The 16,889-nt window shown below is 59.5% G+C and overlaps 2 protein-coding genes across 5 annotated transcripts; one reads left to right on the top strand and one right to left on the bottom strand.

Moving 5' to 3' along the window:
• Positions 1–746: 746 nt before the first annotated feature.
• On the top strand, positions 747–9,120 carry LOC148405952 (zinc fingers and homeoboxes protein 2-like). Of its 4 annotated transcripts, none has more exons than XM_088405138.1 (3): positions 747–915; positions 5,909–8,251; positions 8,872–9,120. In XM_088405138.1, exons 2-3 carry the CDS (start codon positions 6,135–6,137, stop codon positions 8,879–8,881), a joined length of 2,127 nt encoding a protein of 708 aa, XP_088261264.1. In that variant the 5' UTR covers positions 747–915; positions 5,909–6,134; the 3' UTR covers positions 8,882–9,120. The 4 variants fall into 4 exon arrangements, with proteins under 4 accessions (XP_088261264.1, XP_088261267.1, XP_088261265.1 ...); XM_088405141.1 differs by lacking the exon at positions 747–915 and adding an exon at positions 1,160–1,400; XM_088405139.1 differs by lacking the exon at positions 747–915 and adding an exon at positions 1,160–1,446.
• Positions 9,121–11,908: 2,788 nt separating this feature from the next.
• On the bottom strand, positions 11,909–16,450 carry LOC148405951 (zinc fingers and homeoboxes protein 1-like). Its single transcript, XM_088405329.1, has 6 exons — positions 15,443–16,450; positions 14,834–15,316; positions 14,648–14,774; positions 13,200–14,321; positions 12,994–13,104; positions 11,909–12,829 (listed from the first exon to the last, which is right to left on the bottom strand). Exons 1-6 carry the CDS (start codon positions 15,703–15,705, stop codon positions 12,386–12,388), a joined length of 2,550 nt encoding a protein of 849 aa, XP_088261455.1. The 5' UTR covers positions 15,706–16,450; the 3' UTR covers positions 11,909–12,385.
• Between the last annotated feature and the right edge of the window lie 439 nt (positions 16,451–16,889).

Below are 16,889 nucleotides of genomic sequence, written 5' to 3'. Positions count from 1 at the left end.
CGGGATAAACGACTCATGAGGGCCTTCGCACCATTCACGTCTTCGTTTCTTTATTTGACGCATTTTCGTGTTTTTCGTCGTACTGTCGGCGCCTCTTTAAATGTTGATTTTTTTCTTATTTGCTCATTCGTGCCTTCACTTCATTGATCAATGAATGGGTCCCTCGGTAGCTTCTGGTCTCTGCCGCTCGGTGCCTTCGTTCAAGTCCTCACCTCTACTAAATACATAGCGTCCGCTCTCATGTGTTCACCTCTTGCGATCTCATCGCTTGCCCCCCCCCCCAACGCATGCGCGCCCCTGCTTCACTTCACGCCTTCACCCCTTGCCTCCTTTCAGGCAGTTGCACTCGTTTGCCTCGGTTGCTAAGCAGCGTTGGCCAAGCTCTTCTCCGATTGGCCGCTGCTGGCTGCCTGGCAACCTCATCTGACCCTCGTCCTCCGGAGACCACGCCCACCCGAGCACCAGGGCACGTGCGCCACAGTTTAAATGAAAAACAAATCTCTTTCAGGAGACAGGACTTGAATTATTATTTTTTTGAATGAAAAAAAATATTGCATGTATCGTCGTAACGTCAGGTGGTCAGGCGCGGCGAACGAGACAGGTGTCTCCCCGGAGCACGCGTGCGTCATCGGTCCAAAGTAGACGTAGCAGGCCGCTGACGTCACAGCGTGACCTCCGACCCTCCGGAGAGCCCACGTCGCTCGCGACCTTCCGTTCCGGGGTGGGGGCGTCAACTTTGCACAAATGCAAAAGTAATGACGCAGTAGCTCACGTGACGTGTCGTGCGGCGCGAGTAGTTTTTTTTTTTTTTTTTTTTTTATGTGCGTGCTTGAGCGTGAGCGTGAGCGTGCGCGTCCTCCGGCTGCTTGATCCTTTTGCTGCGACACGCAAAGCAGCTTGACGGCGCGCCGGCAGGTAAGAAGCAACAAGACGCAGTCGGGCAACTTGTCGCGCCTCAGCTCGGGTCCGTTTGGACCAAGTCGCCGTGGCAAAGGTCAACTTTGACGAGCGAGCCGCTGCCGCGGCGCCGCCTCGCTCGACGTCGAAGCGACTTGCGAGAGTTGTCGCGTCGTCACGCCGCCGTTTTTTCCTTCTGGGGGGGGGGGGCACCTCTGACTCGCCCCCCACCCCCACCCTTGGACTCCGCCCCCTCCCCTCCGCTGGCGAAAGTGCATCCCGAATGTTAGCCGTTAGCCGCCTAGCTCGTGGCCGACAGGAGGCTAACTTGTTCAGCTCGGGCGGTTGCGACGGGCCGGCCCGGCGCCGCTCGGGTTTCGCTCGTTTCCTCCGGCCGGCCGAGCTCGCGTACTCGCTCGAGCGTTCCTCCCGGTCCCGCTGCCGCCGCTTGACGCCGACGCGTGACGATGCTAGGCTAACATCAGACGGTGGGGTCATCCGAGGTGAACTCCGCTGCTGCTGCGAGCGTGTGCCGCGCTCCGACTCGAGGTTTTTTTTTGTTTTTTTTGCTTGTTTTATTTTTTTTAAACTATGTGTTTTGTGTGTGTCTATCTTGGGATTGTGTTTTTGTGTCACTCTTGGTGAGTATTTAGTGTGCGTTGTGCTTGTCGATTTTAGTTTTCGTGTGTCGTTTTCGTGTGCGTGTGTGTTCCTTCGTTTATTGCTGGGTGTGTTTATTTGTGTGACATTTTGTGCTTTGATGTCTGTATGTCAGTTTGTGCTTTTTGTGTCATACTTTTTGAGTATTTAGTGTGTTTGGTCGTGTGTGTGTATGTGCTTATTAGTTTTCGTTTGTCATTTTTGTGTGCTTCGTGCTGCTATGTGTGTGTTTTTAGTGTATTTGTGAGCATGTGTGTGTTTGATATCTGTATGTGTCTTGTCTATTTGTGAGTATGTGTGTGTGTTTTTATGCGTGTGGCATTTTGTGCATGTACTGTATGTATGTGTGTGTGTATTCAGCTGTCTTAGTTTTTTGTGTCGGTGTGAGTGTTTAGTGAGTGTGTGTTTCATGTGCTTCTATATGTGTGTATTTGTGTGTGTGAGTTATTTCTTTGTGGCATGTGTGTTTTATGATTTTCTGTGAGCGTGTGTGTATTTTTTAGTTTTTTTGTATATGTTGCGCATTTGTGCGTGCGTGTACATGTTGTGTTTTTTGTATTTTAGTGCATGTTTTGTGTCTGGGCACACGTCTGAATGTGTGTCTTTCTTTTCCCTTCAAATGGAGCGTGTCTTTCTGTTAGCGTGCGTTTGCGCGCGTACGTCTGAGCTAGGACGGAGTTGAGTGCGGTCCGTTAGGGATGGGCAATTACCCATACCGGGTACGACTATTTCTTTGTGTCGGCGCCGGCGGCGGCCGATTAGTGACGTTCTTATTTCGGGGCCGTTTTTCAAAGTAGGAAGGGAAATTATAGGACGTTGCCATTGATGCGACGCAATCTTAAGGAAAACGGAAGCCCCCTATTTTTGTGCGTCACTTGCAATTTTTTGCGGCGGCGCAGGTGAGCGCCCCGACCGCCGCGCGTGTTCCCGGAGCGACGCCCGCGCGGAGAGAGGCGCTTCGTCGCCGGGCGTGTTGAGGATTTGGGAAAACGGTCTCCGGCATTAACGTGGGAAGGCGGGCGCTCCAATGTGGAACAAATCAAACGCGGGACTGGAATCGGCGTCAAAGAGGAGGCCTTTATTCGCCTGCGACTTTTGCGCTTTGTTGTTTGGATCCTTCCGCCGAGCGGGGAGAATCGGGCGTGTCTCGCACATGCTTTTCCAGCGCACCAAAAAGTTTTCCTTACGCACGCCTCCAAAGGTCATCTTTTTCCTATTTTGTGCTCCTTCCTCCGGCGTCGGCCGCCACGCCACGCCACGTCCTCCTTTCATCTCGTGACACGCTCGCGCAGCAGGATGGCGGCCAGCGGTTCCGCGCTTTCCATTGATCTGTCGGCTGGGGGTACAAATGCGTCAAGCGGTTTGGAATGTGGCCCTCCCCAAACTTGTTTTTTGAAGGGGGGCCGCACCCTTCGCGTTCCGGCCCAATTAAAAACCAACAATGTAAAAAGGGGAGCTGAAGAGAATCCGTCTCAGCTTTTGTCACTTCTTCATATTTCCGTGCTCGTATCCATAAATGACATACCCGTCGCGGGTTCGTGTTTCGGGTTCAGCCAACGCAGCGTAACGTTGAACGCGCGCCAAGGAAAAAAAGTGCATCTCGTATTTGGGGCGCGGCGGTACCTTGCGTCGTTTCGGGGAGCGGGTATTTGCCGGGGCCGATATTTCGGCGCTCGCTCTAAAAGGTTGGCCTTGGAAACGGCCGTCCGACGGCGCCGCTCTCCTTTGGGCCCGGTGCCCGGCCGCCGCCTCGGCCACGCCCACTTTAACCAAACAGTCGTCGCGTGCGTTTAAGACCGTTGGCGACCTGGCGCCGTTTCCCGATAAACCCGTTTTACCAAAAGCGCCTGAAGAATGCGGCTTATTTTTACCGTCCGCCCCAACGTCTCCCAATTTGCGAGCGAGATTTTGGGTTGGCGCCGAACACCGACCGGGTTCCGTCTCCGCGTTGAGAACGAAAACCGAAACGACGCGTCTTTCCGGTGCGGCGGATGCCCGTTTGTTGAGAAAGGCTGCACGGCACCGGTGTCAAACTGGAGGCCCGGCCGGTTTGAAGTGGCCCGCCAAATGCTGATTTGACTTGCGGGTTTCCGGCTAAAATATTGAGGAAAAGCACCTCCCCAAATCTCGTTTTAGCATCCGATTTCAAAACCCGCCGAGCGTGTGAGGAACGCGCTTCAAAGTTTTGGCAGCGGCAGTCGTTTGGGTCCTCTCAATAAAAACCACTTTGACGCCCCGGGATGGAACTTCCTCGGTTTGGAACTTCCGGGCGGAGCTCCCGACGCCGTCTATTGCATGGCCCCCGCTCCGAGCGCTAGTGCGAACCGAGTACAGGTTACCCGAGAAAGCGCACGGCAGATCTCGTTCGTCCTCATTTGGAAATAAAGCAGTGAAAAAGCGTGCGTTTTTTGAGGGACGATCTAGGTCCGCGCCGCTTTAAAGAACTTCATTTCATGACATACGTCACGAGTAGCGACGCCGGGAGAGCACGCGGTGTTGGCGCGCACCGCTGGCGACGTCTCGCCAAAATGTTGGGAGCCGCTCCCGTTTCCGCCGCTTTGGACCGTGCGCGCTTGCGTAAAGAGTCGCCTGATCAAGTGACGCCTCACGCGCCCTCTTCATCTACACACACACACACACACACACCCCTGACTTTTTCATGGATCGCAAAAAAGCGAGTGGATTTGTCCGCACGCCGCTGTGTGTGTGTGTGGATGCAGTGTCATCGTGCGCGTATTGCGCTTCCATTTGTGTCATCACGCCTCGTGTACATTTTTGTGCGCATGTTTTTCTATTAGAGCGGACGCGCATGTGTGCGTCAATTTGTTTTTCGGTGAGAGCGCACGCGTGCACGTCTGTCATCGCGTTACACGTGTGTTACAACAACCTGTGTTACGTGCCCGTTCCGTGAAAGCGTGGCCATGCTTATGTGCGTCGATTTGATTGTTCGTGTGTGCCCGCCTGTGTTTAATTGCGATCGTTTACATGTGTGTGTAAAAGCAGCATCAGTACGTGATGTACAGCCAAAGTATTTGCTCTGTTTTGCTCTACGGGGTGTGTGCGTGTTCATGTGACCATGGGTGCAGATTGGTAGGGTAAAGCCCCCGGGCAACTGTAATTTGCCCCCCCCCCCCATTGACAAAAGCGGCACAGGGATCGGTAATGCGATTTTCATGATCTGTTTTGTTTGTGTCCATGACCCTGTTGAAGACGGCAACGAGCTTACGCGCAAACCGACGCGCATTAAGTGTGTAGTCTTGTCCGGTTTTTGTTTTTTCCGGTCCTGCTGGTTTTTCCAACTAAGGTTACTCAGCCAAATGTTTGGTTTCCCCCTCACGCCGCCGCCGCTACTCGCCGCGACCATGAGACTCGGCCCATTGCCATGGAAACAACCCAAACTGCACTACTGGGAGTGAGGGAGTGCGTGCGTGCGTGCGTGCGGATAATAAATGTAGTCATCCACTTTTCATTAAATTGATGATTTTTTTTTCATCTTTGCGACCAACAAGCGAATATTTGTGCTTCATGAGGTCCAATCGCTTTTGCTATCATCACTTCCTGCTTGGTGGCATCCAATCACTTCCTGTGTGCGCGCGGGCGCCGCCGCCCGACAGTGCGCGTGCGCGCGCGCCGCTTAATGTTCTGCGATGCCACAGGGGCACATTGTGGCTCCTCTTGCTCGAGTTGCCACGGTAACCTGAACACAACGGACCGCCCTCCGCCTCCTCCCAACCCATATAACGCACAAACCGCGTCGGCGCACGCGTGTTCTTCATCCCGCTTGCGCGTGTGAAGTCATGCAAATGAATTGTAATGAAGTTGATTAAGAGCCCGACTCCAAATGATCAAAGGAGGCTTTTTTTGGCTCCCGGGCTCGTCATCTTCCTCCTCTTCAAATCGTCCTCGCCGCGCCCGTCAATGGTGCCGCGACGTCATGGCGCCGATGGCTCGCGTCAAAGCCAGGGATGGCCGACGGCAAAGTCCGTTTGCGGCGAAATCGAAAATCGAAACCAAAGGGTTCCGAAGCGACGCGCTAGACTAGACGTCGCGTGCTCGGAATCCGTCAAGGAAGGGTTATGGAAAGCGCTGAGCAAATATATTACTTAAGGTCCGTATTTGCCCCCTTTTTTGCCACGTGTGGCTCGCGCGCTTTGGTTATGGCGCCCGCCGCATCACCAAGCATTTATTCATCTAGTTTTTGGGGTCCCTGGAAAGTGACGCTTGTGTGTTGAGGAGAAGGCGGGACGGTGAGCGAACTTGTCACAAGCGCGCAGAGAGAGAGAGAGAGAAAGGGACCCACTTAGTTTCGAGCGGCTTCCTCCGCAGTGACCCGTCTCTTTTTCTCGGGCAGGACCGGAAGGATCTCCTCCAGAGCGCCGGTCGGCCGACGTCCCGGCGCCGATGCGAAAGGGAGCCCGGGTCGGCACCCCGCCGCAGCCATCGCAGTCCGGGAATAGCGCTCCGAGCCGACGCCCCGCCGACGCGGGCCCTCCGCCGTCGGCGCCGTGGCCCCGAAGGTCGCCGTGCCCGGTCGCCGAAAGTCCTCCGCCCCTCGCGCGGTCCGAGAACGTCTGGAAATGTTTGACGCGGCGGCCTTTTCGGAAGACGGTGGGACGGACGGGTCCCGCCCCGGCCAGGGAGCCGATCCCGCTGGGAACGCAGACGCCGTCCAACCGCGGGCGTCGGCGGAGAAGCCGCGGGGGTGCGTGCGAGACGAGCGGCGAAAGGAAGCGCCGCAATCTGAGCGGGAAGCTGAGAAGAAAGAGCCCAAAGCCTTTGAGTGCAAATGTTGCCCGTTCTCGTGTCCAAACCTGGAAGACTTTAAAGAGCACGTGGACTCCAGCCACCCCGACGTGATTCTCGACCCGCTCTACCGCTGCGCCGTCTGCGACTTTAACGCCCAAAAGTTCGACCTGCTCACAGAGCACAACAAGAGCCTTCATCCCGACGACGACGACTTCAAATTCAAAAGGCTCAGGAGGAACAATCGGACCGTCTTGGAGCAGACCATCGAATTCCCGGGCCGCCCCGATCCCGAAGAGGGTCCCGCCCCGTCGGCGCGCGGCCCGTGCGCGGGCGGCCGGGCGCCCGAGCGGACGGATCCCATCGCGGCGCTCAACATCAACGGCGCCGTCCTCATTCCCGAGCCGTCCGTCCTCGGAGACCCGTCGCACGTGGCCCCCGTGCTCAAGCGCCCGCCCAACTATAGCCGCCAACCCCAAGTAGCCGTTCCCTTGAACGGCACCAAGTACAACCCGTCCTTGGACCGCAGCCTGACTCTGATGGCCTCCTTCAACAAGTTCCCGTACCCGACGCACGCCGAGCTGTCCTGGCTGACGGCCGCCTCCAAGCACCCGGAGGAGCAAATCAAGGTTTGGTTCACCACCCAGCGGCTCAAACAGGGAATCACCTGGTCCCCGGAGGAGGTGGAGGAGGCCAGGAAGAAGATGTTCAACGGTTCCGTCCCCGCGCTCCATCACACCTTCGCCGCCCCGACTTGCGGCGCCGGTCGGGCGCTTAAGCGATCCCGGATGGCTCCCCGCGGCCCCGAGTCCGAGCGACCCGTCATGGCGGTGGCCCCGTGTCAAGGAGGCCCCAAAGACCAGGGCCTCGCGGCTCCCTTTCAAAAAGAGCACCATCTGCCGGGAGCGCCTCCGCCGGCGGCGCCGCCTCTATGCGCCAAGGGCAAGCTTCCCCCTTTGCCGGGAAACCCCAAAACCAAACCGGCGGTGTCGCTGCCGTCCATCGTCTTTCCCGAGTCCCTAACCAGGCCGACCATTGCGCCGCCTCCCATTTTCGCCCCGCCCTTCAAAAGCTCATTGCTCGTGCCCAGGTTTTCCAAAAGCAAGCTCCCCGGCACGTCGCCGGCCGCCAGCGTGGCCTTCCCCGATTCGCCTTCGCTCCTCACCTCTCCGGCGAGGAGGCCCCCCGTCATCCGCTCCGCGCACGCCCCGCCCAAAGTCCCCAGACCGGAACGCTCCGCCGCGGGGGACGACGTCGGGCCCGGGTGTTCCGGCGACGGGGCCGAGGACCCCCGGCGCAGGTCCTCGGCGCTCGCTCACTTCCCGCTGCTGGAAAGGATGAAGGGCAAGACGGCGGAGCAGCTGAAGATTCTGGAGGAGCGGTTCCTGAGGAGCAGCTTTCTCTCTCGCGGCGACGTGGACAATCTGGCGCTCGGCACCGGTCTGTCCCACGGGGAAATCGACGGCTGGTTCGCCGAGCGCCGGGCGCTCCGGGATAACCTGGAACTCGCCCTCCTCAACTCCATGGGCGCCAAGAGAACCGAGGCGGAAAAAGACGCCGGCCTTCCCCTCAACGGCGTGGCCGCGTGGGACCGGAAGAGCGGCCCCGCGCCCCCGCCCCGCCCCCTCCCCGACTTCCGCTCCGCGGCGCCTCTCAAGGAGCACTCGGCCCGACCCCAAGCCGCGACTCCGTCCGAGGTGTGGCCAGGACTGGCCGGCGTGGACCTGGCGCGCTGGTTCTGCGACGGCCGTTCGACGCCGCGAGCGGACCTTTTCCGGAGCGGCGGGCCGAACGCGGGGGCGGGGCTCCCGGACGGCGCTTCCCCGTCCGGCTCCGCCGAGCGCGGCCGGGGAGGCGGCGCTAAGGTCCCGGGGTCCGAGCCGACGGAACGGCGCGCCAACGGACTCGACGCGCCGCAGCGCGGCGAGCTTCAGGAGCGCCTCGCCGGCAGGTAGCGTGGCCGCACCTCCGCGCCGCACCAAAATCTCGACCGCCGTTCGCAGCTCTTTCTTTGGAAGGCGGTCTTTGGCGCGGCCCCGATCCCATCGGGTTGCCCGCTCTCGTACTTTAAAAGCGAGAGGCGCCCCGGCGTTTCCGCGCCTCGCCTTACGGGGGGGGGGGGGGTCGTAACGACGGAGGCTTACGGGAAAGCGCTGATTATTTTTCCGGCGGGCCGCGGTCCGCTCGTCAAGCGTTTACAGTCGCGCGCGCAGCGTAGAAGCTGATTTGTCTTCTTCCGGGTTAGGCGTATCGGGTGCGAGATCTCATTTGAATATTTGGGATGAATCCGTTTTGCTGGGCTTTGCGCGAGACGGGCCTTTGCGCTCAAAATAGCGACGGGCGCGTTGTCGCCGACCCCCCGCGGTGCCGAAGCCTCGCGCGCGATTGAAAGCGGGCTCCACGAGGCGTCGCTTTAGCCAGTCGGTCGTTCGCCGCCGGCCCCTTCCGTGGCCGCGGATTTTGGATGCGGATAGTCATCGACGGCGGCGGACGGGTTCCGCGGACGGCGCTTTGAGGCGAGGAACTTCCTTGCGCTTGGTTTTCATTTAGTGTCTTTGGTCTTCTTTTCAGGTGCGAATAACAAGTGTCTTTCTATGCCCGCCGGACACGTTGAGAATGAGGCCACCTTTCGATTGTCCGCCGTCGCCCCGGCAACATGAAGAGCCCGCCCACCGAAGGATGATTGACGGGAGGCGGTCCCCAAAAACGAATGCTACGGTTAGCCGGTGCGGCTAACTTCTCTCAGGTTGTCAGGTTAGCGTGGGCGGGGCCGGCATCCATTTTGATTTCCAAATGCTGACTTTTTTGTTGGACTTTTTTTTTTTGGGGGGGGGGGGGGGGTTGTTTTTTTTCCCGGGTGGGGCTGTCGCCAACGAGACCGAAGTAAATACACCTCGGGCGCCGCCCCCCTCCGACTCGCCGGAAGCAGCTTTAGCCGCAACCGCTCTCATCTCTGAAAGATTGTCAGCGGATTTGAGTATGAGACAGTTTTTTTGTTTTTTTTTAATGGCCTGTTTCCACACCTTAAAATCAAAAGAATGCTTCACACGCACACGCACACACACCAGGCTTGGCAATACTTCAGTCATTTGTTGATGTGAGCGGTGCCTGGACTTCCGCCCGCTACTCCCCTGCTGAGACGAGGGGGGGTATTGTCAGGGGTGGGGGGAGGGGGTTGTTGTGATCATCACCTTCAATCAAACTTAAAAAAAGAAAACAAAGAAGAGCAGCTTTGGACTTTTTTTTTTTTAAGCGCGCAGCAGTAAAGTGCTGTTTAGTTGAGCTTCCTGTCATCTCATACAACATGGATGTAACATGTACACGCTACGCTTCTTTCTTTGCTTTGCTAACGCACGAGCCGGACCAAAACCGAGCGAAAAAGTCCCGCTGGGCTTTAGCGTCCCATACAGTATGTCTGCAAGGGTCCGCGTGCTCCGACGGCTTTTATCCTGCCGTGCCAAGCGTGCGCTGTGCCGTTTGTCAGATAGGGAACTGTTAATCGGCGTCTGAAAAGTCCACCGGGTCGCGCGATGCCCAAGACCGGCAACGGGATTGGCGGCAAAACTAAATAGCGCAAGTAGTATTGCTGCGGATTTGTGCGGCGGAACGCTCGCCCCCGCGTGGGACAGACGAATCGGACGGTCGAAGCGGGCCAACGTTGACGCTAACTCGTCGTTCGCCCGACGGACGAATACCCGCCGTCGAATGTCCGGCCGCGTGCAAGACACGTAAAACTTTTGGCGCCCGATTCCTAGCCGTTAGCATTTGGACCAGGCCGGGCCCTTTCCTTGCACGCGCACGCCGCTTCTTCTACCGGCTGACCTTTTGGCTCGCGTTTGTGTTTCCAAGTCAAACTTATGTGGCGTACTCCAATAAAACGCTTTTTACACCGCCGTCTCGTACTTGTGTCGGGCGGCCGGCCCGCGTTCAGCGCTTTCCTGAGGGGGAAACCAAAAAAATGCGCGCGCGGGCAAAAGATTCCAAATTCCTCACACGATGGGAAATGTTAGGTACGCCGTCACCGCGGTTTTCCGCACTTCCGGGCGCGGCGGATTATAAGGCGCGCTGTCGAAGAACGGCCCCTTTTCAAAGTGTTTTCATATATTGGACGCATCCCATTATAAGGCGCGTAGAACGGAAGCTACAGTAGCGGCTGGGCTTGCGTAATGCATCCACTAGATGGAGCTGCGCTAAAGGGAAAAGGAGTCAAAAACAGGCGCGATTACTGACAACCAAAGGAACACGGTTAAAAGCTAGACATATGTATACGTGCACAGTCTCGTCACTAAAAACTACCTTGACTCGTCGTGTACATACGTCGGGACGGCTTTGATTGAGCGGTGAACTCGATCCCGCCCGCGCGCGCCAACGACGCCGTCGCACGAAAGGCGGCGAGCCGCTCGGGAAACGAAAAGAAACGCAAAGACGAAACGTTCGCGCGTCGATCAAAGGCGGGAAAAGGTGACTTTGTTCCCGGCGGGCCGGATGGCGTCGACGCGTTTGTCACGACGGCGCAGACTGGATCCGTCTGCTTTTTCCAGCGGGAGTGGCGCTCGGCGTCCCCGCGAGGTTAGGCGCCGTTTATGATCGCGCTTCCCTGTCAGGGCGGCGGCGGCGGCGGCGGGTTGACACGCCGGCCGAGGAAAGCGGCGGGCGGGCATCGCGCATCGTGCCGGCGAAGGCCTTTTCCCCGCCGGAGGTCCGGCGCCCCCCGAGCGCGCGTGTCGGCGAGAGCGCGGGTCGAGCCCGCCTCGATACTCGCCGGACTCCTCCGGGAGTTGCCTCGGCGCTCGGGGAACGTCGGGAAAAGACGAGCGCTTAGTGGAAAGTGACAGGCTCAAACGGCGCTTTGAAGACCGCCGCGCGCTCGTTGAGTTAATGCAGGTTAACGCCGTCGCCATACATCAAAACGGGCGCGTGACAGACGTCGACGGCGCATACGCCAGCCGGCTACGAGGCTTTGTAGCGTGCGACGGGGGCTTCCTCAAACCTGTAGCCGTTTCCGCACCTGTTCTACGCGCGCGGGCCGTCGCCGGATAGTTTAGTACCGGTTGTCGTTTGTGATTGACCTACGGTGGATCGAGTGACAGCCCCCCCCCCCCCCCCCCCCGCGATCCAAATCTCAAGCGTTAAAAAGGTTGGAGACCCCCGCTCGAGGGAGTGGCCCGCCGTTGACTCCCGGTAGCCCCGAGCAAACGGGTTAGCGAGGCTCGCCTCTAGCTCCAGCAAACGGGTTAGCGAGGCTCGCCTCTAGCTCCCGACGCAAAGTCCGTTCTGGATGCGTTGCTCGGCCTCTTGACAAAGTCTCCTCCTGCCGGCGTGACCCATTTCTGTTCCGCTCCTCGCGCTATTGCCCCGTTCCTTCCCAAAAGCAGGGACGCGGGAATGTGGCGTGGCGCCGCGGCGTTTGCGTCGTCGTATTAGTCGACGGGAACAAAGGGCGCAACGGATGAATTTTTCCACCTTTTTTCGGAGGCGGTCGCCCTTCCAAAACGCGTTCCATTCCTTTAAGGAGTTTGCGCAGTATCAAAAGGGGCAGCGCTTCCTGTGGGAGAAACATCCATCATTTTACCTTTGAAAATTTTCCATCAAGAAATGAAGCCAACGCTACATTAATTACGTATGTTTTATTGAACGTGACCTAATCAGAACAATAAATAATTGAACTCAATTACAAGTGCTGCCATGTAGTACTGCTATGCTACTAAGCAATGTGAAATTGTGAAAAAAAGACACATTTTCAAGTACAGTATCGGGATATAAATATTCAAATGTTTTTGTTTTTTTTAACTCGGCCCCGTTGTTGGAGGTGCGTGTGTCGGCAATGGGGTTAGTGGAGAGCGAAGCGTTTTAGACCGCCCACCTGCTTGAAAAACGGTTTTCCAAGCACGCTTGAATGAAAAATGTTTCTCCTCTGCGGGCGCGTTGGGAAAATGGACCCCCCCCCCCCCCCCGATGTGTATTTGGGCCGGTCGCCATCCAAAATGGAGCGCAGCTTGAAAAAAGCCCGTTTAAAAAAAGCTGGGGAAGAAGCCGGCCACAACAAAGGCGGGCTTGGGACGTCCCAAAACAAAGCCCGCGCGCTTCACGTTTGGCACTCGGACGGGTCCGGGCCCGGGAAGGCTTCCCGGGTGGCGTCCTCCCGGGTGGCGTCCTCCCGGGTGGCGTCCTCCCGGATGGCGTCCTCCCAGGTGGCGTCCTCCTGGATCATGCCCTCCTGGATGGCGTCCTCCTGGATGGCGCCCTCCTGGATCACGCCCTCCTGGATGGCGTCCTCCTGGATGGCGTCCTCCTGGATCATGCCCTCCTGGACGGCGTCCTCCTGGACGGCGCCCTCCTGGATCACGTCCCCTCGGTCGGCCCCGAAGGGCTCCTTCCCCTCGGCCGCCCGGCGCCCCGCCTCGGAGAACCACTCCCGGATTTGCCGCTCGCCCATGCGCGACTCGGCCACCAAGTCGTCCACGTCGTCCTCGCTCAAAAGCGGCCTCCGGAGGAAGTAGGCCCTGAGGATGTCCTCCCCGCTCCGGGCCTGCACGCACGCCCAAGACATGACGCGGTCGCCGAGCCGAGCGGAAATTGCTCCAAATCGGCACCGGCGTCTCGGGAGCGTAAGTTTAAACGTAAGTACCGATGAAAAAGTCGAGGCGGGGCTTGGTCTCGCGCGCGTCGGTTCCCGCGGATACCTTTACCCACCTTATCCTGCTTCCCGCCGCAGGGCCGCCGCGTCCTCCTGGACCAACCCCGGAAACGCTTCCTGGACTTCTTGGCCGACCTGGCGGCTCCGTCCGCCGAGGCCCCGTCCGCCTGCGGGGCGCGGAGGAGGTCGGCGCGGAGGAGGTCGGCGCGGCGCGGCGCGGCGCGGCGCGGCGGAGCGCGGCGGCGCGAGGCGCGCTCCCGACCTTGCCGTCGTGGTAGAGGGGAAACCACTTGAGGGCGCCGTTCTTGGCGGCGTAGCGCGTGTCCCCGAACCAGTTGACCACGTAGTTGCGAGGCAGGCCGCAGTCGCGCGCCATCCGGTCGTACTCTTGGGCCGTGGGCCAGCGCGAGCGCACGAAAGCTCTCTTTAGGATGTCCAGCTGCGCCGGCGTTTTCTTGAGAACCCTGCGGCCGGCGGGGGGCGGGGAGGCGCGCGCCGGGGGCGCGGCCTCCTCCGACCCGCCCTTGGCCGCGCCCCCCTTGCGCCTGTCGCTGAACCAGGCGTCCACCTCGCGCCGCGTCAGCTTGGTCTGCGCCCGCAAGCGCGTCAGCTCGTCGTCGGACGGCGTGTCGCATTTGCGGAAGCTGGACTCCAGGATGAGCAGCTGGCCCGAGGTCTTCTCCTTGAACTTCTGCGGCGTGAAGTCCGGGAAGGCGTGGCGCGATTTGCCGCGGCGCTCCCTGCCGGCGCGGGGCGAGCCCTGGCCGCCGGCGGGCCCGGACTCGCCCGCGTCGTCGCTGGAGTCGATGACGACGGCGTCGGCGTCGCCGCCGTCGCTCCCGCCGGGCCGGCCCGCAGAGGCGGCGGCGGCGGCGGCGGCGGGGCCGTCCCGCTGCGGCTCCCTGGAGTTCCTCTGGTTGTAGCGCGTGTCGCTGAACCACTTCTTGATGGCGCGCTTGGACAGCCCGGTGACCTGCATGAGACGGGAAATCTCCGCCTCGGCGGCGAAGCGCCGCCGACCGTAGCTGGCCTTCAGCTCGGCCAGCTGCTCTTTGGACTTCTTGGGTTTGCAGGCCGGGTCCGAGGGGGCCTTCTCCGCGCGGGGCTCGGCGCCGACCCCGACCCCGACCCCGGCTTCGGACCGAGCGGCCGGGGAGGCGGCGACGGTCAGCGTGACGGGGGCCGCCGCGGGGAGGCCGCCGCCCACCTGCGCCAGGACCAGTCCCGGCTGGCCCACGATCTGGCACGTCTGGAAGATGGACTGCAGGCCGTTGGCGGCCATGTTGGCGGCCATGTTGGCGGGGATGACCGTGAAGGCCTGAGGAACGCTTTGATGGAGCGTCCGGACGGTGCCGTTGGACTTCTTCTTGCGCGCCTCCTCCACCTAGCGCGAAAGATGAGGCAGATCCACAACCTCCGATTGGCCGGACGACAATTCGACACTCCTCCAAAGCATCAGGTAAAAATACGGCCCAAAAAAAGGATCAAGCTAACGGGCGTTTGGCCGCGTTCTCTCGACCCGTTTGAAAGAAAGACGTGGAATTTTTCCATCGTGTTTGCGGCCGCTTTATACTCGTCTACTGCGTTGCTTCTACTCGGACCCGTACAAGAAGGGGCCGCCGTACAAGAAGGGGCCGCCGCGAGTAGCGATGCCTAGAATTACGGCCCAATACTCGAGGTTCTAGCGGAGCGCGCGGGTCCGGTGCCGACCTCTTCCGGCGTCCAGCTGACGCCGTGTTTCAGCCTCTGGGCGGAGAACCACACTTTGACATTCTCCTCGCTGAACTTGGTCTGCGCCGCCAGCGCCGCTATCTCTGATGGAGACGGGTAGGGAAACCTGCGGGCGGGAAACGGGGTCGGAACGGCGCGGAACGGGGCGGCCGGCCCGACGCGTACCTGTTGTAGGCGCCGAGCAGGAGGACGTTGTTGTCCATGGCGACGTCGTAGGCCGGAATGCTGCTGATGGGGATGAGGAGCTGGTTCTGGTTCTGCTTCTGCAGCGCCGACAGAACCTGGGCCAGGGTCCCGGCGGGGAGGGCGCCGCCGCCGTTGACGTGCAGCACGCTGGGGCCGTTGACCGCGAAACCCCGCCCCGTCTGGATTTGCGCCAGCGCTCGAGGGCCGGCGGCCTCGGGGGCGGGCCAGGGATCCGGCGGCTCGTCGCACTCGTCCATCTCGTCCTCGCTCTCCACCTTGACGATGTCGGCGGCGGCGGCGAATCTGCGCGAGGCGGTGAATTTCTTGGGTTCGGCCCGGCTCCTCATGATGGGCGTCTTGCTGAGGGCGATCCCTTTACGGGGCGCGTCGTCTCCCGAGCCCGGATCGTCCTCGCCGCCTCGCGCCGCCGCGCGCGCGAACTTGTCCCGGCCCGGGTCGTGACTGCGTGACAGGGAGGGCGGGCACTTAGCGCGTTCTTCTCGCTCTCGAGTCGGACGCCGCTCCCCAAACGACGGTTCAATCGTTTGGTCCTTTCAGAGCGTTTTGCCACGTGCGGGCGGAGCCTACCTCCCGGTGTCGTCGCGCCACTCCGAGCATACGTATGACGAGTCGGCGTCCGCGCCGGGATGCTCCGAGTCCACGTGCGCCGAGAACAACTTGAGCGTTTCGCCGGCAAAGTCGCAGCGCTTGCACTTGTAGCTCGACGCCGAGACGCCGCCGTCTTCCGAGGGGAGCGCATCCGCCGCCGCCGCCGCCGCCGCGTCCGCGGCTTCCCCGCCCGAGCGCGGCGGAAGCATACACGGCACGCTGGACTTCCTGCGGCTCGCCATGACAACGTTGGGGCCCGCGAGGAGACGCTTCAGTTGTAGGCGTCCATCCCGGAGGTAGGGGTCACGCTGGAGGTCAGCCCTCCATCACACAGTCACTTGAGTTCTTCACTTACCAAAAGTGCCCTCTCACACGCGCACGCGCACACACAAACACACACACACACAGACTGACAAGCTAGACGGACAAAGTTAGTTTCGACAAACCGGAAGTTGAGAAGCGGTCATGTCCAGTCGAACCGAGAAAAATCCACTTCCGGTCTTAAGCAACTCCGCTTAGCGAGCAGGCGTCAAAGTTTGCGCCTAGTGCCGATGTCGTCATGCGGCGGAGCTCCGCTAGGAGTTTGACGTGCGCGTGCGTTAGCAGCTGGTGGCTAGCGGCCTCGGCTAGCTAGCTCGCGGTTAGCCGTGTAGCATCTTCCTTGGGCGTCAGTCTCGCCGTGGCTCACCCTTCCGCCTTTTCCTCGCCGACCCAGAGTCCGTCGAACCGGACGGAACCGCGAGCTATCCCGCAGCCGGCTGCGGTCCCGACTCATTGTCCGTTGTTGTTTCGGATTTGCCTGTTTAGCAACGGCGACAAAAATCGGAACAGGAAATAAAATCGCTTTCGAGGAAGCCAACGTGATCCTGTTCAGTTTGAGCGACAAGAACGGCAAACGCTCGTATCCGCTTTGGCTTTTTCAGGTCAAGTATCTGTGCAAACTAACGTATCGCTCAACGCTTTCAAAATGCGTTTTTGGACGTGGGTGTCTATTAATGCTCTTGTGTTAACGCCTCAAATGGGCACGGCTTTCCAAATCTTCACCAGGGAAGTTAATTTACGCAGTCTTACTTTTGTTTTGAAGGCAAACATCGAAGCGGAAATGTTATCTGAGCGACTGTTGATTTAACGCTTATCAAGTTGCGCCGCGTGACGTCAGCGCCAGCCAGTCATTGGTTTTATTTTTTGAAAGGAAAAACACTTTATACTGTACTGTGGATGCTTTCGGTAGTCCTATTGATGAAGGGTACGCGTGTATGAACGCTCAAGCGTTTGTAATTGTCAAAATACAAATAAAAACCTGTGGTCATGATCGCAAATTCAGTGCACGAGAAAGTTCTGATACGCGGGCGCCCTCTAGTGCGGACGCATGAAAACCACCACTCAATTTATTCTCAAAATGTTTCGGCGGCTTCGTTTCGGTTTA

This window comes from Hippichthys cyanospilos, chromosome 21, assembly GCF_059441005.1.
Source record: "Hippichthys cyanospilos isolate Australia breed blue-spotted pipefish chromosome 21, RoL_Hcya_1.0, whole genome shotgun sequence".
Taxonomy (NCBI): Eukaryota; Metazoa; Chordata; class Actinopteri; order Syngnathiformes; family Syngnathidae; genus Hippichthys; species Hippichthys cyanospilos.
This window is presented reverse-complemented; position numbering and strand designations above follow the sequence as displayed.